General features: G+C 43.2%; 1 protein-coding gene across 2 annotated transcripts in view; it reads left to right on the top strand.

Annotated features, from left to right (window-relative positions):
• Window positions 1-24,068, top strand: part of LOC308335192 (protein kinase C delta type-like) — a 40,550-nt gene that overhangs the window by 10,427 nt on the left and 6,055 nt on the right. For both annotated transcript variants that reach the window (XM_080792204.1, XM_080792203.1), the window contains 12 exons: window positions 6,395-6,524; window positions 10,636-10,908; window positions 15,104-15,272; window positions 17,334-17,365; window positions 17,486-17,571; window positions 18,195-18,324; window positions 18,709-18,809; window positions 19,687-19,771; window positions 20,111-20,235; window positions 20,666-20,839; window positions 21,484-21,575; window positions 23,175-23,237. In XM_080792204.1, the coding sequence (XP_080648330.1) occupies window positions 6,416-6,524; window positions 10,636-10,908; window positions 15,104-15,272; window positions 17,334-17,365; window positions 17,486-17,571; window positions 18,195-18,324; window positions 18,709-18,809; window positions 19,687-19,771; window positions 20,111-20,235; window positions 20,666-20,839; window positions 21,484-21,575; window positions 23,175-23,237 (1,439 nt within the window). In that variant the 5' untranslated portion in view covers window positions 6,395-6,415. The remainder of the gene's footprint in view (window positions 1-6,394; window positions 6,525-10,635; window positions 10,909-15,103; window positions 15,273-17,333; window positions 17,366-17,485; window positions 17,572-18,194; window positions 18,325-18,708; window positions 18,810-19,686; window positions 19,772-20,110; window positions 20,236-20,665; window positions 20,840-21,483; window positions 21,576-23,174; window positions 23,238-24,068) is intronic.

Raw genomic sequence — 24,068 nt, 5'->3', positions numbered from 1 at the left:
CTGTTTTAATCCTATAGAGTTTTCTGAAAAACACATTGCAATATATGCATAAGGAGAAGAGACTGGAGCAGCACGGACATTTAGTCTTAATAAAAGGCTCTAAATGTCCGTGCTGCTCCAGTCTCTTCTCCTTATGCAACTTTGATGTCCTTGCACCTGTGAAGCACCGGATCAGCCGTTTTAGGCTTGAGGCGCGTTGGTAGACTCCCTTTGTACATTGCAATATATATTATAGCTAAAACTAAATCTAAAATGACAAATGCTTTCACGGTTTTAACGTATTATTTCTGTTATATCTTTCCACACAAGGCAGAGTTGATTTTTGAAATACTTTTTAAAATTTGCTTCCGGAATTCATTGTCATTGACATCATATCACCATCGCATCCTTCACGTGCACCTGTGTCATTGGGCTGTTACTCGTTATGTCGCATTCTGCATACTTCCAGTTATTGTGTACAGTGCAATGCATGACTCATGTCTCTGTCGGGTGGAAACCACAAAACTGTTCCTGGTCAGGATTCAAATTCAAGTGTTTTCGAGATCTGCTACTTTTGGGTGAAGCTGTAGTGTGATCAAGTAGGGCATTCATTTAAGAAAAAACATTTTGAATATTGAGATGACGGGTTTCAGGCGATGAATACTTGTTTTGCCCTCATGCCCTGGCTGTAAAAAGTTAATAGAGGTTAACTAAATCAGTGGTTCTCAAACCTTTTCATGTCAAGGAGTCCCAAATTGATATATATTTTGTCGCAGCCCCCCCATCTGAAAAGGTTTTGTGCCAGGGAGGGACCCCAGAAGAGAAGATTCGTGTTAAAATAATTTATTTTCAAAAATAACAGATACAGTAAACATGCTTGCAGATCTGCTACGTTTGAATAGCCAACATGTAAATGGATAAAGTGGTTAAATTGATTGTGACGCTATGACACGCTATGACCCCATTTTGGGTGGGAACCCCTTTTGCTATTGAAAAATAGCAGATCTACAAGCTCATAGCGTGCGCTACGAGCCTGTAGGTCTGCTATTTTTGAAAAATCGTGAAAATATTATAAAGAGGTTTTTATTTATTTTGAGGTCAGGCCTAAATGGGTTAATTACTTGCTGGGGACCCCCTGGAAATCCCACCCCAGCCAAATGCATATCAATTTGGGGGTCCTTCCTTGACATGAAAAGGTTTGGGGACCCTTTATAGGCAACCCTTTTCCAGTTGGTTCTGTTCTGTCATTGAGTGTTTCTACTCTATGTGCAGTGGCCTGCTTGGTTCTGTTCTGTCATTGAGTGTTTCTACTCTATGTGCAGTGCAGCAGTGGCCTGCTTGCCAGCCTGTTGTCCGTCTCCTCTGTCTTTCCTCCAGCTACTCCCTTGGCGTTTCTCCTCAGTCTGCCCACTCCTTCCCCGATGCATGTGCTAATTCTTTCCACTCTCTCTGGGGAACAAGGCACTCTTTTTTTTCTCTGCGGATGTAGGCCTGTGTGCGTGCGTGTATGCATGTGCATGTGTGCGTGTGCGTGTGTGTGTGTGTGTGTGTGTGTGTGTGTGTGTGTGTGTGTGTGTAGACCGTTCGACGGAGTCTCAAGGCATGCCAAAACTAGCAGATCTACAATCTTACTATGAGTTAATATATTTGTCAGCTTCTGTGTGTGTGTGTGTGTGTGTGTGTGTGTGTGTGCGCGTGCAATCTGGACGTGTGGGAAGTTGGGAACCTTGTGTGTGTGTGTGTGTGTGTGTGTGTGTGTGTGTGTGTGTGTGTGTGTGTGTGTGCGTGTGCGTGTGCGTGCGCAATCTGGACGTGTGGGAAGTTGGGAACCTAATCTATGTCCGAAACTGTTACTTTTCAGAATGGGCCAAAGTAGTAGATAAGCTCGCGCTGTGTTTTCCAGACGCCGCAGTGTAGTATGATCAAAAAGGGCGATGATTTACGGACAAAAAGTTAGAACATGGAGAGAAGAGGTTTCTGCCCCTACAGCAACGATTTGAGCTGTTCAACAGTTGTGTTCATAAGTGACTTCTATCGTGTGTGTGTGTGTGTGTGTGTGTGTGTGTGTGTGTGTGTGTGTGTGCGTGTGTGTGTGTGTGTGTGTGTGTGTGTGTGTGTGTGTGCTGGCCCTGGGCTGTCTGGGGACAGGCTAGTAAGTTACACAGCCTGTCAGCCCTCTTGACCTCAATAGAAAGCAAGGACTTCTTGGTTGGGAAGCTTTATTATGTAGGAGCCAACAGAGGCTGGCTATTATAATACACAGACTACACAGTACAAGATTGGGGTTTTAATGAAACTTTGAGAATGTAAAAACTGGACCTGTCAGATTTTTACTGTGTGAGTACGTTTAGTCAGGGAATACCACAGAAAAGAACAAGATGTGTGTTATTCTCACCTCAGCAGAGTCTGTACTAACTTGTGTATAGTCAGAGCAGAGGAGGTAAACTTACTGTTTTCTGCCACACGCTGCTTCACACAATTAAAACTCAAATCCACTCCTGGTAGTTCAGGATGGCCACACAGTGCCACCAGTCTTCTACTCTTGGCCACAGTGGAGCTCCACTGGAGACATTCTAAAAACTAGCAAACAGAGACCCACATTCTTCTTTATGCTCCTGTTTCCTACAACAGTGGTTCCCAAACTTTTCAGGCCGCGACCCCCTCCAAAATAATATTTGAACTGTGAACCGCCGGCGCCCACCCTGACAAGCACTTAGTTGGACTTGTAGGAGTTGAGACAATCAATTCAGTTTGGCTTTATTATATATCTTGCGAGGCGTTGTGAGCATATAGAGTGGCTGTTTTCACAATCTTGGCCTCTTTCTTTAGTAATATTTGACTTTTGACAGTTTGGCCTACTGTGTGTTTATGGTCTATATGTATTAAAAAAGGGACTTTAGAAATGTGCAGATGCAGATACTCTGTATGCGCTTAGACAGACTGTAGGCCTATGTTGGTTTGTTTACTGTGAGCAAACAATGTTGCACATGAAGTAGTTTGAGGACCCACAGTTTGAGAACCACTGTCCTAGAAACCCGCCATGAGTGACACACAAGAACAAGTTAACTTTGTACGGTCGTCGGTCGGTCGATCCAAGCCGGAATGGCCCTGAAGATATTGCCCCACCTACTGTACGGTACCGTGTACAATCTGAACAGAACTGAACACTCACTCGCACGCACAAGCAGCAGTGTGTGTGATGATTTTTCAAAAACAGCAGATCAGTAAAAGCAGTGTGGCACAAATGAGCTTGTTGATGTGCTATTTTTTTTTTTTTAAACATCTGTTTATTAGAGCAGCAGTGTTTCTGTGGGTCTAAACATCAATTATCCAACCATTCAGAGTATCAGTGTTTGAGGATGGTTCTAAAAACAACTTGCAAGTTATTCTTTTTACTCTGTGATAGGTACGGTAGGCTGTATCATTTGAATGCGTCGCCTTTGTCAGCGCTCATCATGAGTTTGTGGTCTGCTTTCAGTCCACTCAAATTCATGCTGATATTCTTTTATGATTGACAATAAATTGTACAGAAGAGTATAGTGTAGTAATAATACACAGTATTCAGTATTTCAGAAGACCCTCACAGGATTTAGAACAGTGGTTCTCAAAAATGGCAGATGTACAAGCTCACAAGCGCGCTTGTCTCTTGCGAGCTTGGGCTTTTTTTTAACATTTCAGAAAAATCTTGAAAATGTTTGGAACATTTTCAGATGGCGGGAGTCAGATCAATTTGGAGGTCCTTGTTGGCATGAAAGAACTACTGTTGTAGAACGCATCTGTAGAATTGGCCTCAGAAGGTCTTAATGGGTTAAGCCACTTGAAGGAATTCTGTGGGATTTCACCGCTGCTTTGGGATTTAGAATGTAGGCTAATAATTTTCCCTCTCGGGCACGCCAGCCTGTGTGATGCAACACATAATGGCATAACGTGCTTCTGGATTAACGTCTGTTTGTACGGTTCCCTGAAGCTTGATACAGTAGGATACAGTAGGCAGCCTCTGGAGACATTCGATTATAAGTTAAGACTTAGCTTGCAACATAAGAAAAGGGCTAAACTAAGGGCACTATAGCCTCCTAAATGAATCACAGCATTGTTATTTACTGTATCATAATCTTAATGCTGTACCTAGGCCTGTCACAATTATTACATAATCGCCTAATTGCAGTTATTTGAGATACGGTAATCGCAATACTTTTTTGGAAAATCGCCATAATCATTTTCAAACATTTTCAAAAATAGTGGAAATAGCTGAGTTTTGAGCTTGTAGACCCGCTATTTGCACTATTGATGTTTTATTTAAAGTATAAACGAGTTATTGAATTATGCCGATTGATTGATTGGAATGTTTATTTGAATAAAGCAAATTTAAAAACAATATGAACAGAAACGTCATAACAATTAACAAGCAGTACAAAAAAATATAAAAAAGCATATTCAAATGCAAGCTAGTATGCCATTTTTTTTCCTTTCTTTTTTTTTTCTCAACCTGCAACCTTAACAATAAATATATTGTTAAAAAAAACAAAACCTGCAACCTTAATTTCAAATATTTTTTGGCCATTAAAGTTCAGTGAAACATAGTTTCATTAATCCATTTCCCATTTATTCTCACACTTCACTGTTCATATAAATTACCTGGCAATTAGGGCAACAACAAAGGCTTAATGCCTTTGTTGTTCATAGTGATTATCAGAACGGTCAAATCATACAAAGGCTTAATGCCTTTGTTGTTCATAGTGATTATCAGAACAGTCAAATCATATGTAATGGCCTCAAGTGCTGTCTGTCTGTCTGTCTGTCTGTCTGTCTGTCTGTCTGTCTGCCTGTCTGTCTGTCTCACACCTGGCTCTTATAAATTATGCTCTCAGTGTGTCCTTACTGTAAGTTCTTAATGGAATGTAGGTAGTTTCTGAACACGTTTGTTTTGAGTTTGGACCTCTGCTTTCTAATGTGAATGTCTGCATGTTGTGTATGCTGTAAGCATGTGCGATATTTTGGGGATTGAGCAGAATTTAAATTAGACCTACAGTATGTGTTTAATGCAACGGTATAGAAAAAGTATTGCTTGAAAAGTATTCTGTCTTGCAGCCACAAACATTTCATTTCCGAAGAACAGCTTGAAAAGTATTGCCTCTTGCGGCCACAAACATTTCACTCGCACTGCACCATCTGGGAGAAAAAAACCCTACTGTAACTGTGAGCGTAAATGCTAACACATATTAACATATATTAGCATTTGAACCTAACCCGGCTTAAAACATTCACATTGTGGGGAAATCCTTTGCAGAATAGAGGGTATGCGCATGCTTAAAGTGAATGGCACATCGAGTGTCAAAGCAACAGGCAAAGTGAGTTTAATATAGTTTAATGTTGTTCAGATAGGACTTTTCTGTTTGGAATGCATAGCTGTCAAGGCCAGAAAGTAGTTTTTTGCCACTCAGTAGGCGTTCCTGCATAACTTCCGGGTTTGTTGATGATGTCACGCGCATACACTCTATATAGCTGATCGACAAGCATGCAAAGGTTTTGAGAACCACTGGTATAGCAACGATTTATAAGACATTTGTAGAATCATCCTCGGGTCATAAGGGGATCAGTAAAAAGTACTGAGGGACTCCTGTCAACCATGTGGTGCTTAAGTGGTTAATGTTAACACAGTGTGACTGTGAACACATTAACATTAACACAGCGTGAACGAACACATTAACCTGAACACCACACATTAACCACTTAAACGTTAAACCAGTTGTACTTGATTTATCTTTTTCCCCCTTCAGAATTGCAGATCTGCGTGCACACAAGGTGGCATATGTTTGAATTAGATGCTCAAAATAGGGATGGCGCCACTGGTTAACAATAGAGCAGACGTAATTTACCTGGCTGGGTCACATTCTTGTTTTCCTACGCATTCTGAATTGAATTCCCATCGTGTTTAATATCGCATCAAATAAGAACTGTGTTCCAAAAATAAACAAATGAGCACGGCGGTTTGACTCATATGGATGTGAAGCCTCAACTGAAAACGATAACGTAACGTCACCGTCCGTCGAATTAATTCCATTTACGCCAGAAACAGACACTATAAAATGATGAGTGACTATCGTAAACGATTCAGAGCCACCTCCCTGGACAATTAGTTTATTTTTGGACCACAATTCTCATGCGAGACGATGTTAAGATGGCCCAACCTAGACATTGAATACCGTAATACAACACATGAATATTCTTTGTGCAACATCTGCTTTTTAGATCAGTGGTTCTCAAACCTTTTCATGTCAAGGCCCCGCAAAATTATATGCATTTGGCTGCGGACCACCATCTCAAAGATGTTTTGTGCCTAGCACTCCCCAGAATCAATGATTTGAGTTAAAAATGGGACATTCTGACAGTCTATCTATCTGTGTGTGTTTTTCAGGAGCCTGGGTGAAGGGTCACCATGGCGCCCTTTCTGCGTATAGCCTTCAATGGCTACGATATGGGGGCACTGCCCCCTTCTGATACCCCTCCCATCTGCGCCATCAAGATGAAGGAATCCGTCACCACAGGTACATGGGAGTCTTAGTCCGGGGGCTTAGTGAGAGGATGGTGCAATTGCGGATAAAAGCGTAATTTTTTGCATGATGATTCGTTAGGGTCAGTTATTGAATTTTAGCCTAGGAGCCCTTGTCAAATATTTATTTTTAATATGAAATTTCAAGACTATCAATATCAATGAAATATGTGAAATATGTGAAAATCCGCCTAGTATTTTTCAAACTATATGCATCATAAAATTATCAGATTACTTCCAAATGTGATAAAGTTGACTTATTTTGACTTTATTAAAGTCACAGAACATAAGATATCATCAATAACACATTTATTGCAATGAACACATTAATATGCATCATAGTGCGAAACATGTTATAGAGCTGTTCATTCTGTCTAGCTGTCACAATTGCATTTGCAAAGTGGGGAACAGTCCAAATTTGCATTGCTGCATTTGCAGGTACTACAGTCACCTTTACAGGTGCATCTGATCAGCTCTCTGCAGTGCCATCTCTGGAAACCTCTGGAATGGTCAGCCAAAATGGCACCCATGACCCTTCTTTCTTGGCCCATCCATAGTTCTGTGGAGAAGGAATCACTTGGTGGCTTTGTGTGCTGGTGGCCCAGATGCCCGCTTGGTAGACTGCCCGTTTCACATGCTGGAGGAGTGCATCCTGGGTGGGAGGTAATTTCATTCGATTTTGTTCACAGAAGAGTTTCTTTCTTTTTTCGTTGATGGAGCTCAAAGGACTGGATTTGTCGTACAAGATGACCGTCAGTCTTTCAAGCTCCCGGAAGTGCTGGCAGTCAACATCTAGTTGCTGGAAGGGATGCTTTGCCAGATTGACGAATGTTTCTGTCACAGCATCATAGGCTTGCCAGGCCCGCCAAGCTGACTTCTTACCCTTTCCATTAAAGGCGGATGTTGTGTCGCATCCGGAATATGCGTGAAACATAGGCAGGGCTCGAGATTTGGGTTCCCCTAGGCTTTTGCACATACTGTTGATGTGATCAAATCTGTATTTTCTGCCCATTCCAAACATGAACCACAATCCTAGTGTCTGCCTCCTCATGATTGCAACATTCCATGCTACTGGAACCGAAAGATGACACAGCTTGCCCTGATGTGACATGCAAAGCTTTCGTGGGTGGCCAGCAGAACTGTTCAATTCTGGATGTCAAAAAGTCAAACAGCTCCTTATTATTGATTGGGTCACGAAGAAAATCCATCCAATTCCCTGGCAGCTTTGTCTGTCCAGACACTTTCCTGCGAACACCTTGTCCTCTCTTTTCGCGGGTGGACTCAACTCAACGGACTTAACTCATGCTTCCTTCATGCTTGAGTGTCCAAGTTGCTCCTTTACACCTGACAGGGGGGAGTTTTCCCTGGTTGGACGTAGCGCGTGGAAGGAACACGTTATTCCAACCAGTTCCTTTCCCCTCCATCAGGCGCCCCGGCTGGCCAGGGGGAGGCAGTTTAGAGACCAGGATTACTGCATGTTTTTGTGAGGGTACCTACCCTAGGGGACACGGGGAGAACATGCAAACTCCACACAGAAAGGCCCTTTCGCCAACCCCGCCTTCGGGTATGGGCACTGATGACGCGGAGGAGGAAACACGCCGCCAGCACCCACAGCGCACCGAGCGGGAATCGAACCCAGGACCTTCTAGCTGTGAGGCGACAGCACTACCAACTGTGCCACCGTGCCCGCGGGTGGACTCCTTCAAACTGTCTGGGATGTATGAGTCCCATACAATATCCAAGTGGGCTCACTCTCACAGTGAGTAGGCAGTGGACAATGACTGCCCCATCAAGGACTTTGGAGTCATAGGTTGAAGGTGGCTCTGATTGCCCTGGCTGCTCAAGACATTGCAGCAAGTCTGATTTGGTGTCTGTCAGGTGAAGTTTCCCAAAGTCGGAGAGGGAAGGACTGTACCTTATGTGCGAAGAATTCTTCCAAGTTACTCTCACGGCTCTGCATAGCTATAAATAACTGGCCAAAGAGTGCCAAGTTGTTCTGAAGTACTCTGATCTTCTTTCCATGTTTAGGCATTGTCTTCCGTCGAGGTTGCATGAAGAGTGCCATGGAATTCCTCTTGATTGGATCATGGATGGAGTGGGTGCGTTCATCAAGCACCTTCTTGACAAATTCCTGATATTGTCTCTTCCCTGTCTCCTCCAAGATGAGCACTGTATTTACGACTGATTCATCTGCACAGTTGCAGCTGTCAAGAGTCACTAGATATTTGAAATCATCCAAGAATGGATTTCCCATCCTTCGCATGGTTTCAGATAGACTGAGGACCTGTCTCTTCTGTGTTTCAAGACCCTGCTCATGGTGCTGGAAGCTCTCTTTGTCATCTTGGAGGTATTCTTTTTCAAATTATTTTAGCAATCTTGCCATCTCTGGGCCTGAGAGCATCCAACTTCGGAAAGCATCTGGGTTTTCTGTGAGGCCAACTGCACCACCCGAACCTTTCACATTCTTGTCCTCCTGTTCATGCGCTTGATCGAATGGGATTGCAGAGAACTTGTTGTAGGTCTTTGAAAGAACCCAGTGTGAATTATTCTCAAACTCATCCTTGACAGTGATGGGCAAAGACTTCATGTCCCTGATATGGACAGGCAACCATCTTGAATAGTTCACAGGTCCAAGGCAAAGAATAAAGGGGCCAGCGCTTCAAGCACTTCTACATATAGTAGAAAATTCCGCTGTCTGTGTGCCCTGATGAAGATGAGAATGAGGGTTTCATATCTCATGATCAGTAGGTGGGATTTTAATGGGTGGTCTACACACACCTGGTTCACTCTTTGTTGGCAATTGAAACAGGCTGATCCCAGTCCCATGAAAATATGTCACAGAAGTAGTCAAACTTGGGTTGTGGTCAAGGTTATCCAGTGCACCGACTGTGAACAGCCCTTTCCTGAGACACGCAGGAGCCACAACACCATCTTCTTCAAAGGCTTCACATGTAGAAGTTGCCAGCCAGTCTTCGATTTGCATAATCCTGTCATATGAAATACTTATGCCATCAGGTGCAGGTGGTGTTAATTGCCATTAGGATCAGGTGTACAGTGTAAACTGCAGTCTAGAGCTATTTGTTTAAATCTTAAACACAAATGGAGAGAGAGAGCTCTTTACATAAACATAACACCTATTTTTTTTTTTTTTTTCGCCTATATTGTGCAGTACTTTATTGTGTGTGTACAGGTACCAGGTGTCTTGGTACTCTATTTTACACATCATTTTGGAGGTTTAATACTCTGTGGACAAATTAAAATCAGAATCACCTTCTTAAGTGGACAAAAAAAACCAATCTATCACCAATGCTCTTCTTATGACTCAATAATGTATTTATTTCCTAATAAAAAAACTATAACTATGTTCTATATGACTATTTCCAATATTTGCGTTGGGCTCCTAGGCTAAAATCCTTTAGTATGTCCTAAGGAAGCCTCATAAAAATGTTGGCGCTTTTATCCGCAAGTGCACTATCCTCCTAAAAAAGTGCACTAAGCCTCCGGACTATCTGGGACTGCACACTGCACGCACACCTATATGAATGATCACTTTTTCTGTCTGCGAACAACAGAGAGAACAACAATTTACACATTTGTGTCCATTTGTGTTCTGGAAAAGGAATAAATGTAGTTATTATTGTAGTCACACACTCTTGTTAAATACAGGACTTTTCATTGGTTATGGTTTTATATTTTTTTATACCACAGACAGACATAAACACTTTAATTTTAAAAATAATTTCCAAATCTAAAACCTCACAACATCATGACAGCTCGCCGCGTCGTGACATGTTGTGGGCTTGTAGACCGGCTTTTGTGTGACACTTGTTGGGCATTAATTTACAGGGGGGAAAAATTGTCAGGTTTCTGCCTGACTACAATGATCTATATTCTTTTTTTTCCACCTGTTTATGAAATGTCTGTTAATGTTTTCTTTGTAATAGGATGAGTATATTCCACATTGATGTAATCTTATCCTACAATTAACGTAAAACATCCCGTAGAAGAATGCCACTTCTCCCAAGCCCCTGGAGAGCTTTTATGCATTCTCTTTCACATTGTACCGAAAATGAAACAATGAAAGCACTGTTCCTCTCTTCCACCAGAGCGAGGTAAGACCCTGGTGCAGAGGAAGCCCACCATGTACCCGGCGTGGAAGTCGCCGTTCGACGCCCACATCTACGAGGGCCGCGTGCTGCAGGTGGTCCTCATGCAGACGGCCGAGGAGCCGCTGGCCGAGGCCACGGTGGGCGTGTCGGTGCTGGCCGAGCGCTGCAAGAAGTCCAAGAACAACGGCCGCACCGAGTTCTGGGTGGACCTGCAGCCGTCCGGGAAGGTCCAGATGGTCGTGCAGTTCTTCGTAGAAGATTCTGACGCAGGTAAGACTTCTGCGTCTAGCGTGTGTGATTTAACACGGTAGGGTGTGTGTGTGTGTGTGTGTGTGTGTGTGTGTGTGTGGGGCGGGGATCCCACCCCCCATAGACACACTTTTGCTCCAATACGCACCAAACTTGACACAAACACTTGGTCTGCCTGCCATCTGAATAGCCACACCAGGGGGGTGCCACAGACACACTGTTACTCTTACAAACACTGGTCAGGGCCAGGGGTCTGCCATGACAATACTCACACCAGGGGCCACACATGGGCCTCAGGGACCCCGTCATTGGCCCCCGGGGGGCCACAGGCACAAAGTTGCTCCAATCTGCACCTCACTTCAAATGGCCATAACTCAGTGACCATTGCTCTGATTAGCTCAATATGCTGATTAATTGAAAGTGGAGGACCCTTAAGTCTAAGTGCTTTTTCTGGTTTTCTCCGCTTAGCAGATTTTCTATTGACCTGTACTTTCGCTGAACTGTACAAACTGTTAATAGCATTTCAATCAATCAATATACAGTAGGATGTGATGCGGCCTGAAAACAGCTAACAGTTAGGATACTTAATTCCAACACGCCTTCTACAAATGCAAAGTTGTAGTGCTTGTACGGTATGTGTAGTGTTAAATTAGGCTACTTGTACAATTTATATATGCAGTGCAGTCAACAGATTTTGGAGAAAGAAACAAAAAGTGACGTTCCCTGACCGGGAATCGAACCCGGGCCGCGGCGGTGAGAGCGCCGAATCCTAACCACTAGACCACCAGGGAGGTGTATGTGAAGCATATGTGAGCTGTTGGCCAAAGTTCACAGGGAAAGAATCTCTTCCCCTAGTCTCAGATTCCTTCCTGTAAATGTACTCACTTCACTCTCTTAATGTATCAACTACCACTGTTGGTGAGCAGTGCCCTCTAGTGGTGGTGAGTCTTCCTCTTAAGGCAGTAGTTCTCAAGCCTTTTCATGTCAAGGACCCCCAAACTGATATGGACCTCCATCTGGCTCCAATTGGTATGGGGTATCTTCCTAAAAATCAACCATCCTCGGCAATGTCACGGTCTGCTGTCTTTTCTGGGTGTGTGTGTGTGTGTGTGTGTGTGTGACATGTGTGTGTGCGTGCGTGCATGCGTGGGTGAACCCCATCCTGTGTCGGGTCAAAGGAGGCCAGGCTGTGGACTTCACAGTCTCCATTTTAGATCACTCCTCCTCCGCAGGTTTTCCTGAAAAGCAGCACAAGCCAGATATATATCATCTCTGTCGGGTGGAAACCTCATATGTGACTTCTCAGCATTCAAATTCAACGATAGCAAAAGCACCAGATCCACTGTCTCTATACTCTTGATGCTTTTGTGTGACACTGTAGTATGATCAAGTAGGGGCGTTAATGAAAAGTTAAAATATGGAGATAGCTTTCTTTCTGTCAAACTTCCACTTCCACACGTTTTCAGTTTCTCTCCATCTCTTTGACCGTGTTTTGTGTCCATTCTCTGCTTACATCTCTCACGCCTCTACCTCTCCCATAATTTATGGCCGACCTTGCGACCCCCGTCCTCTTGACTTGCGTCAGCCAGAGCCACATGTCCCAGAAGGCCTTTTTTCATGCTTCATTTTAGAACAGCGCAAAGTCTGACCTACTTCTCTTAATATATGGTCCCTAGACACAGCATTTTTTCATTACATTTTTTATTGAATGCTCCCCCTCACCCCAAATGACTGTTGTTGCCGATCCCTCGTGGATTATAAGTTCTCATAAAACCTCTCATCTCCATATTTTAACACCCTACTCTACTTGCTAATTGTTTAAGAAACAACACTAGTGGGGGGGGAGGGGCTCCTTTCACGCTGTTTCACAAACCGTGAAGACTTTATTTGGCTTTAATCCATATCCCTGTCATCCCTGAAAACACCAATCCTCGTTGCTGTCGGGCAAAAACCTCCTATCTCCATATTCTAACTTTTTGTGTTTTTCTTTCCCCCGTAAATGAATACCCAATTGATCATACTATATATAGCGTCACAGAAAAGCATTATCGAAAGTAGCAGATATACAAGCTTTTGGAGCTTCTAGTTCTGCTGCTTCTGCCATTTTTTTTATTTGAATCCTGAAAAGTAACATTTTTGGACATAATGAGAGTTTCCACCCGACAGAGACGTCATTGCGTCGTGTCAGAATGGGAGCAGGCCTCTCATTCAGTGGACCTTAATCCATTTTGGGCAGGAACCCCTTTTAGTATTGAAAAATAGCAGATCTACAAGCTCATAGCGTGGCACCGAGTGGCGCGCTAAGAGCTTGTAGGTCTGCTATTTTTTTTTAATCGTGAAAAGGATTTAGAAGATTTGATTTATTTATTTTGAGGTCAGGCCTAGACCAAAACCAGAAGTGTTAATAGAAAATACACAACGAAAATATAAAGTATAGCATGCCACGTCACGTTCTCTCAAATTGGGGCGTGACTGGATCACTGTATAACTGTGTGTTCTGTGGTCTCCCTCTCAGTGACTGGATCACCGTATAACTGTGTGTTCTGTGGTCTCCCTCTCAGTGACTGGATCACCGTATAACTGTGTGTTTCTGTCTCCCTCTCAGTGACTGGATCACCGTATAACTGTGTGTTCTGTGGTCTCCCTCTCAGTGACTGGATCACCGTATAACTGTGTGTTCTGTCTCCCTCTCAGTGACTGGATCACCGTATAACTGTGTGTTCTGTGGTCTCCCTCTCAGTGACTGGATCACCGTATAACTGTGTGTTCTGTCTCCCTCTCAGTGACTGGATCACCGTATAACTGTGTGTTCTGTCTCCCTCTCAGTGACTGGATCACCGTATAACTGTGTGTTCTGTCTCCCTCTCAGTGACTGGACCACCGTATAACTGTGTGTTCTGTCTCCCTCTCAGTGACTGGATCACCGTATAACTGTGTGTTCTGTGGTCTCCCTCTCAGTGACTGGATCACCGTATAACTGTGTGTTCTGTGGTCTCCCTCTCAGTGACTGGATCACCGTATAACTGTGTGTTCTGTCTCCCTCTCAGTGACTGGATCACCGTATAACTGTGTGTTCTGTCGACTCCCTCTCAGTGACTGGATCACCGTATAACTGTGTGTTTCTGTCTCCCTCTCAGTGACTGGATCACCGTATAACTGTGTGTTTCTGTCTCCCTCTCAGTGACTGGATCACCGTATAACTGTGTGTTTCTGTCTCCCTCTCAGTGACTGGATCACCGTATAACTGTGTGTTTCTGTCTCCCTCTCAGTGACTGGATCACCGTATAACTGTGTGTTTCTGTCTCCCTCTCAGCGACTGGATCACCGTATAACTGTGTGTTCTGTCGACTCCCTCTCAGTGACTGGATCACTGTATAACTGTGTGTTCTGTGGTCTCCCTCTCAGTGACTGGATCACCGTATAACTGTGTGTTCTGTCTCCCTCTCAGTGACTGGATCACCGTATAACTGTGTGTTCTGTGGTCTCCCTCTCAGTGACTGGATCACCGTATAACTGTGTGTTTCTGTCTCCCTCTCAGTGACTGGATCACCGTATAACTGTGTGTTCTGTGGTCTCCCTCTCAGTGACTGGATCACCGTATAACTGTGTGTTTCTGTCTCCCTCTCAGTGACTGGATCACCGTATAACTGTGTGTTCTGTGGTCTCCCTCTCAGTGACTGGATCACCGTATAACTGTGTGTTCTGTGGTCTCCCTCTCAGTGACTGGATCACCGTATAACTGTGTGTTTCTGTCTCCCTCTCAGTGACTGGATCACCGTATAACTGTGTGTTCTGTCTCCCTCTCAGTGACTGGATCACCGTATAACTGTGTGTTTCTGTCTCCCTCTCAGTGACTGGATCACTGTATAACTGTGTGTTTCTGTCTCCCTCTCAGTGACTGGATCACCGTATAACTGTGTGTTCTGTGGTCTCCCTCTCAGTGACTGGATCACCGTATAACTGTGTGTTCTGTGGTCTCCCTCTCAGTGACTGGATCACCGTATAACTGTGTGTTCTGTGGTCTCCCTCTCAGTGACTGGATCACCGTATAACTGTGTGTTTCTGTCTCCCTCTCAGTGACTGGATCACCGTATAACTGTGTGTTCTGTGGTCTCCCTCTCAGTGACTGGATCACCGTATAACTGTGTGTTCTGTGGTCTCCCTCTCAGTGACTGGATCACCGTATAACTGTGTGTTTCTGCCGTCTCCCTCTCAGCGACGTGCAAGCAGTCCGTGAAGATGCCCCAGGAGGACGGGGTCATGACCCTCAACAGGAGGAGAGGAGCGTTCAAGCAGCCCAAGGTCCACCACATCAAGAACCACGAGTTCTGCGCCACCTTCTTCAGCCAGCCCACCTTCTGCTCCGTCTGCAGAGAGTTCCTCTGGTGAGAGACCATTCAAAACGGGAAAGCAGTGTCATTTTTATTATATTTTTGACTGTATTTACTGTATTAATTTAATTAATATGTTTGGAAATCTCAATAGAGAAATGTAATGGGTTTTCTATCTGTGGCCCCACAACATGGCCACTGCCATGCACTATAAAAGTGGGACATCTTCTTCTACGGAAGTCATGACTATTGCACCGAAAATAGGAGCATACAAGATCTAGATAGAACGTGTTGTGAGCTTGTAGAAATCTTATGTTATTTTAAGATTAATGGTATTTGAAGTGGTCAAACCAATGTTCAATCTTCCAGAAAATCCTAATGATCTCAGATATTTATAAAAGCAACATGGCATGCCGTGTACTGTATGGCTACCAAGACATCATAATTCTGCTCATTGATTGTACTAATTGTATAATATGAAACATAGCACTAGTGTGTGTTCGGCTCCTTTCACAAACAAACTATTTCACAAACCACACATTCTTTCACTTTTTTGAACCAAGACCAAGCAGAGCATTTATTCCAAGTCCATGTGAACCAGAAAACACATAGTATAGGATTAGGAAGGTACAGGAGTCTTGTGTTTTCCATTTCAAATCTGCTGCTGAGCCAGTCAAATGAAGCTATGATGAGAAACTGACCCAAGATGAAACAGGAAGGCCACCTTCTGGGGAAAAAGGGAACTGCGGTTATGCACAGAGCCTACTGTATATGATATAGACTCTATATCATATATAGTAGGCTCTGTGCATAACCGCAAGACGAAAGCAAAACAGTGACGAGTGCCCTCTATATTATAGAGGGCACTGTGACGCTATATATAGTATGATCAATCAATGATATATATTATTTTCGTCTGTGTCCCGTGGAAACCTCATGTCCAAAACAGTTGCTTTTCAGGATTCAATTAAAACCGCAAAAGTAGGAGATGTACAAGCTTCACACCACGGTTTAGAGCTTGCAGATCAGCTACTTTTCATGCTTTTGTGTGACGCTGTAGTATGATCAAATAGGGCCGTTCATTTACAAATAAGAAAACACAAAAAGTTATATGGAGATAAGAGTTTTGCATTGTCACAATGGACTGTACTGAATGAGACACACAGTAAGAGAGTCTCGCTCCCAGATGGTCGGTCCCACACAGAATGGAGCGATTAGCAGCAGCTCCAGTTTCCTTAAATGGAGCTGTCCAATGGGGTCAGCAACAATAAGAGCAGCGGGACTGTCTGGTACTGCTGGAGTTGAAGCCCCCGTGGCATGTTCCAATAGTGTCAACAACACAACTACCTCTAGGCTCAGAGACCACTCCTCTCCTCTGTCACTGCCCCAAACCAAACCCAGCCTGGAAACGTTCACATGTCATGTCACTTTACTGTTTCAAATTGTTGTCCTGAGAAGAAAAGGGTCTTCACTTATGGAGCAGCAGTTTTATTCAGATGACAACGTTTCGGTCTAAACCACCTTCATCAGGTATCACTCATCATCAGGTCGTTTAGACCCAAACGTTGTCATCTGAATAAAACTGCTGCTCTATAAGTGAAGACGGTGTGAGGGACCCTTTTCTTCTCATGATTCGCATTTGGTTGCCGGCTCCTACGCACCTGTCCTTGTAGGTGTTCACTGTGCACAAGGCCTTTCCTCTATAAAATTGTTGTCCTAAAATGTTAAGTAAAGTAGCCTCTGAGACCGCAGGCGTTTCGTTTTCACAAGAAAAATAAAAGCCTGCCTGGCAAATGAGCCACATTTCCTGGTCTAGGAGGAGTGGGAGTGAACTACAGTGCAGAGGGGCGTCGCTCCAAATGTTGTGACGTCAGTGTTCTCCACTGCTTTCTACCGGGGAGGGGAGGGGAGGGGAGCAGGGTCATATTGGTGAACCAAGAGGATCCACCGCCGTTATCTCAGCATCACCCTCCCCTCTAGTGTGTGTGTGTGTGTGTGTGTGTGTGTGTGTGTGTGTGTGTGTGTGTGTGTGTGTGTGTGTGTACTGTATATACACACATACACTGTCTGTATATAACTGCAGCCAATTCATTCTGTTCCCTTTCTGTCTCACAGGGGGCTCAACAAGCAAGGCTACAAGTGCAGACGTGAGTCTTTCTTTCTTTCTTTCTTTCTTTCTTTCTTTCTTTCTTTTCCTTTTCAGCATTTCTGTACATGACATCAACACACTAACTATAACCATTTGACGATCTGTTCCTTTCACCCAGAATGCAATGCGGCCATTCATAAGAAATGCATCGACAAAGTCATCGGCAGGTGCACAGGGACTGCGGCCAACAGTCGAGAGACCCTGGTAAGCATTCGCACACCACACCACAGTGCTCAACACCGCAGTGCTCAACACCGCAGTGCTCAACTGCAGTTCAACAACTAGATCCCATAATGTGACATTGATAATGGACAACTTTTTTCTAACTTAGGCACACAGCACTGATCTTATTCACTGTTATGCTTAATTTTATGTTCTGTTGCACAACGGCGGATAAATTCCCATTCCCACACAATTCTCATGAGTGATGCTAGACCTTATTATTATATAATGGACGAAACACAATTATTTGAGATATCCGTAATTCTTTTTTGCATGATTATCGTCATAATAATCATTTCCATGTTAAAAATGTTCCTTTGTTTTCAAACCTTTTATAAAATAGTGGAAATGGCAGTTCTACAAGCCCAAAACATGTTGCAAAAAAAAAGTATAAAAGTAATGAAATATGTATGTTATTTGTCATAATTTCTGCCATGTGCAACTTTGGTTTTTACGAAGCCAAAAAGAAAATAAATGTGAATGTTCCAACGTCAAACACAATGAAATCGTTAACCGCAACTATTTGTATTTGTAGTGTATTAATCGTCAACTTAAATGTTGCCATCGTGACGAGCCCAAGTGAGGCTTGACTGTGTGTTTTACAGTTCCAGAAGGAGCGCTTTAAGATTGACATGCCACATCGCTTCAAATGCCACAACTACAAGAGTCCCACCTTCTGTGACCACTGTGGCAGTCTGCTGTGGGGCCTGATCAAGCAGGGCCTGAAATGTGAAGGTGAGCCCGCTGCTTTTTTCATCATCTCGTCTCTGTCGGCTGGAAACGTCACAAAATGTCCAAAAACTGTTTACTTTTCGTGATTTAAAAGCATCACAAAGTAGCAGATCTGCTACGTTGGATGCTTTTGTGTGTGACGCACGCAAAATCATCGTGGGATATCCCCTTGAGATGCAGTATATCATTTAATTGAAACAAACTAAAATAAACAAGATAATAAAATAACAATAATATATATTTTTTAATATATTTTAATACAGAAGGCAGTAGGAAAGAAAGGGCCCGGGGGGTATCTATATATTACTCCATTCCCCCTATTATTTTTACATCTTCATTACTGTTGTTTCTTTTTGTCTGACCTTGTCTTTCACTTCCTGTCGTCAGAGTGTGGCATGAACGCCCACAAGGACTGTCAAAAGAAAGTGGCCAACCTGTGCGGCATCAACCAGAAGCTACTGGCAGAGGCTCTCTCCCAAATCAGCCTGGTAGGTTCAGGGAACACAGCGGGGTGCATCGCCGGGGTGGGTGATTTGAACCCATTCTGGACGGGATCGGGAACCCCTGTTGGTGTCACTGTTCTAAGCATTATGTTATACTTTAGCTATTGGAAAAATAGCAGATCTAACAAGTGCCGCGCTACGAGCTTGTAGACCGTAAAGATGTGGCGCAAATCTTTGAATATATATATATATATATATTCTTTCAGAGCGAACGTTTCTAACTCAAATCTTTGCTTCTGCGGAGTCCCTGTAACTACATATTTGAGATTGAGTCGGCGGCCAAATACATATAATTCTGGGGCTCCTTGACATTAAATAGTTTGAGACCCACTGATATAGAAACATAGGTTTTTCAGAAAACTGTAATGATTTAGAAGACATTTTGTACAATTCACCAAGACTGTCGAGAATAGACAGGTCTAAATGGGTTAACATGCAACATGTTTTCTCACCCAACAGTAAACAAACCAACATTAATTTAATACAGTATGAGTATACATACCGGTAAGTGAACAATGAATTAAGTGACAATTTAAGGACTATTAAGACCTTTTTAATTCACTGAAATGAAAAAATGAAAACGACTAATACCAAGACCATTACCATGACAAAAGTAACTAACAAATTATATATATGGCCGAACATTGGCTATATTGTAAAAGAAAGAGGCAAGCCCAACTGGTGTCCCAGTTCAAATATGCTTATTTTGGCAGGTGACTTCTTGAAAGCTTTGAGAACCTTTGCTCGACATTTGTTAAGAGGAGATTATTATGTGATATATGTGTCCGTTCAAAACATTGAGTGTAGGTATATGAATAATAGCACTGAAATGTAATAAATCTGTCAACCTATACCTACGCAGAAATCCATGAAGAAACCTGACAACTCCAATGCATCAGAAGACATAGGGATCTACCAGGATTTCAAGAAAGGAGCGGACTCTAGTGGTGAGAGTCTGTCATTGCACAACTATATAGTATCCCTCACTGCAGACAAATCATAGCATGAATAATTTGCATGCGTTTTTCCATGGCGTGTGCGTGTGCGACTGGTTGTTGGAGGCTTCCAAAACTTGAGATTCCCAAAAAGGCAGGCAAAGTGCTGTACTGTCTCTGCTATAATTGACAGCCGCCACATATGGCGGAGGCGCTGTTACTGATATAGTGTACGCATGCTGTGACATGCTTATTGTGTCATGAAGACATTATGCCATGATTTTGTGAATGTAATCTTAACTGTACCTGGAATAAAATGTTTGTCCTTTATGTGGATAAAATGTGTTCTAGAAGCCGGGAATGACAAGGCGCCTGGCAGTACAGGCCCCACCCTGTCTCCTGCAGGCCAGAAGACACGCCTCACCATCAACCACCTGGTGTTCCATAAGGTGCTGGGAAAAGGCAGCTTTGGCAAGGCAAGCACCACACACACACACACACACACACACACACACCACCACCTCATCAGTGTTGACATGGCTGCTTATTATCAGCACACACCACCACCACAGTCCTCATCACTGTTGCCATGTCCGCTTTACTCAAGTGCTGTACTATTGAAAAATAGCAGATCTACAAGCTCATAGCGCCCCACCGAGTGGCGCACTACGTGCTTGTAGGTCTGCTATTTTTGAAAAATCGACACATAGCTTTTTCAGAAAACTGTCATTTTCAAACAGACATTTTTAGACTCTGATCTCAGGTCAAAATGGGTTAAGTTACAGTAGGAGATTTCTGCCTGTCCGACAACAACTAAATGGAACCCATGGGTTTTACTAGTCACTAGACTCTGACTGTTGAGTTGACGAACGTCCATCTCCATCTATGTGGTTCCCAATACTGTAGGTGCTGCTGGCGGAGCTGAAAGGCCGTGGGGAGTACTACGCTGTGAAGGCTCTGAAGAAGGACGTTGTTCTGATGGATGACGACGTAGAATGCACCATGGTGGAGAAGAGAGTCCTGGCACTGGCCTGGGACAACCCCTTCCTCACACACCTCTACTCCACCTTCCAGACTAAAGTAAGTATGTCCTTCTTTTTGTTTAGGCAAAAGACCATACTTGGCTCAAAACATACCCAGCAACGAGTATGATAACTCTTTCTCAGGCAGCAGTCTCTATGTTTTTAAGCCAAGTTTGTTATTTTGCCTTAATAAAAAGTTGAAAAATAGCGGTTTGAAGGCATTAATTAAAACTATATAAAATGTTCCCTTGAATTCTTTCTACCTTGCCTGGGAACCTTAGAACTTCCAGCCTTTTTGTGTCGCTTTCTTAAAAAAAAAAACCTCATAGAAACTATGAAACTACTGACTTGGCACTATGAAGAGAATATAATATAAATATATCAAAACATGTCTGATGTGATAAAAGTGTGTTCCCTGACCGGGAATCGAACCCGGGCCGCGGCGGTGAGAGCGCCGAATCCTAACCACTAGACCACCAGGGAGTGGTGACAGATGGTTGTAAGATGATCACCACATGGCCAAATGTCAGGCTTTTAAAACACCCTCCCCCCCCCCCCCCCTCCTTCTCTCTCTCCACCACCTCTCACTGCTCTCTCAGAGACACATTGTTTGTGTCTCAGTTTAAATCATGTTCCTCTCAGCGTTCAGGAGCTGTTCTGTGTGATGTCTCACAGTATAATCATGTTCCTCTGTGCGTTTAGGAGCACCTGTTCTTTGTGATGGAGTACTTGAACGGGGGCGACCTGATGTTTCACATCCAGGACAAAGGCCGCTTTGACCTCAACAGAGCCACGTGAGTATATGCTGGGCTAAAAAGCACACACACACACACACACACACACACACACACACACACACACGAGTGGTGGTTCCTCTAGAGTGGTTGAGGTTTCACAGCCATGAGGGAGCGTGAACAAAGATCTGGTGTCACCCATTTATAAAACAAATATGGGCAAATTCACCTTCCAAAGCACTGCTACCCACTACCAGGTGTGGAATGCCCTACCCCCATCGCTCAAAACAAACAAATCACTGGCTTACTTAGATAGATAGATAGATAGATAGATAGAATACTTTATTGGCAGTTTAAGAAAATTACAGAAAATGTCATCATTTTTTTAAAACGCCAAATGGACTTAGACACAAAAAAGCCTTCGCTTGTTTCCATTGTGGTCCACTTTGTAACATGAAACTATACACATACATACTGTACAGACAAAACAACCATGGAACATATAATAAATAATCCTTATATATAAGGCTGGGAGCTACAGTATATACATAGGACAAGAGGTACCCTGAGAGAATAGTCCTGAGCATGGGAGACAGGCCACCTGTCAGCAGGTCGAAGGGAGAGGAGGTGATCGCCCCAGCCTCTTTGTGCGAATAATCCCCTTATATGCATACTGTATATTTCATGTTTAGAGGAAATGTATATGGTGCTTTAAATTATTATTGTTATATCACTTACTGTTACTGTGTTAACTTATTATTCATGTCATGTGTGAGTGGATAGGACCCGAATGGAAACAAGTCTTTCTTCAGTGAAATCCTTTTTTGGACAAAAATGCCTGACTGTACATTGTGCTGTTTGCATTTATGTTGCCTAATAAAATATTCAATCAATCTAGTACTATATACCGTAGCAGTGGTTCTCAAGCTTTTCTGGCCTCAGCCCTCAAAATAATCACATTTGAACATAGTGGGAGACTGGGAGTTGAGGCATTACATTTTGTTTGACTCCACAGATACAGTAACTTTTGTGAAAATACTGGATATACGTACGCAGCTATATTAAAAAAATCCTGCCTCTTACTTATTTGACAAATTGGTCAATGTTCGATCATTTGTCATAGTATAGTTTGTTGATTACTTTTGATGCAGTAGAGTTAGTGGCATTAAAAAGGTGTGAAAGTCCTTAAACATTATGTTATAATTTATTTCAGAAAACTGGAGGATTTTGAAGACTTTTATTTATTTATTCTGAGGTTAAATTGGGTTAAATTGTCACTTTAGAAATGTGAAAAAACAATGTTGCAAAAGCAAATCATCTGGGGTACTTTGACTTGGACCTTCTCTACTGCAGTGGTTCTCAAACTTTCTCAAAGACCCCCAAATGAATATGTATTTGGCTGCAGACCCCTCATCTGAAAATGTTATGTGCCAGGGACCCCCCTGAAGAGAAGAAGCGATGCCTGCAACCTTGTACATGCTAGTTTTGAATAGCCAACGTATAACATACAGTGGCGTGTACAGATAGACACTAGGGGGTGCTAGAGCACCCCCTGCCCTTTTCCCTCTGGAAAAATGTGCCCTTTTATTTTTTACAGTGTACACTGTACACTGTACAGTATGTGGACCATGGTGACATTGAACAATTCTCCTCTCTCAGGTTCTATGCTTCTGAGATCATAGTGGGACTGCAGTTCCTCCACTCTAAAGGCATCATCTACAGGTAAGATACACACACCGGGTACTGACTGTCTATGTATGGTCCACTGGCTCTTTACACACACCGGGTACTGACTGTCTATGTATGGTCCACTGGCTCTTTACACACACCGGGTACTGACTGTCTATGTATGGTCCACTGGCTCTTTACACACACCGGGTACTGACTGTCTATGTATGGTCCACTGGCTCTTTACACACACCGGGTACTGACTGTCTATGTATGGTCCACTGGCTCTTTACCCACACCGGGTACTGACTGTCTATGTATGGTCCACTGGCTCTTTACACACACCGGGTACTGACTGTCTATGTATGGTCCACTGGCTCTTTACACACACCGGGTACTGACTGTCTATGTATGGTCCACTGGCTCTTTACACACACCGGGTACTGACTGTCTATGTATGGTCCACTGGCTCTTTTCATGTCAATGACCGCAGTTTCAAGTTTTTAATTTAATTTTTCAAAAATAGCAGAGTAGAAACTCGCAGCGTGGCACAAAGTGACATTTAGCTGTGGACCCCCAACCCGCCCTCTGGGGTTCACTTTGAGAATCACTGGTCAATAGTCCTCTGGCGATGCAACAGTTAACTGTAATTGCAATAATTTATTTTATTGGTATTAAAATGATTTTAGTATAGTTTTAGTTGACTGAATATTGATTTTGGTCAACTAAATCTACAGTTGGTGTAGTAGTAGAGGATAAAGAGGCCTGGTGCCTCTTCCCTTCGTCTTTACAGTCAGGTCAACCTGACCGGGTATAAATCAAAATAATCTATTATATAGCTTGCTGCTTAGCAGAAATTGAAAGATATTTTAAAATAAAGACAAG

This window comes from Protomyctophum bolini (genome assembly GCF_963924005.1).
Source record: "Protomyctophum bolini genome assembly, chromosome: 2".
Taxonomy (NCBI): Eukaryota; Metazoa; Chordata; class Actinopteri; order Myctophiformes; family Myctophidae; genus Protomyctophum; species Protomyctophum bolini.
This window is presented reverse-complemented; position numbering and strand designations above follow the sequence as displayed.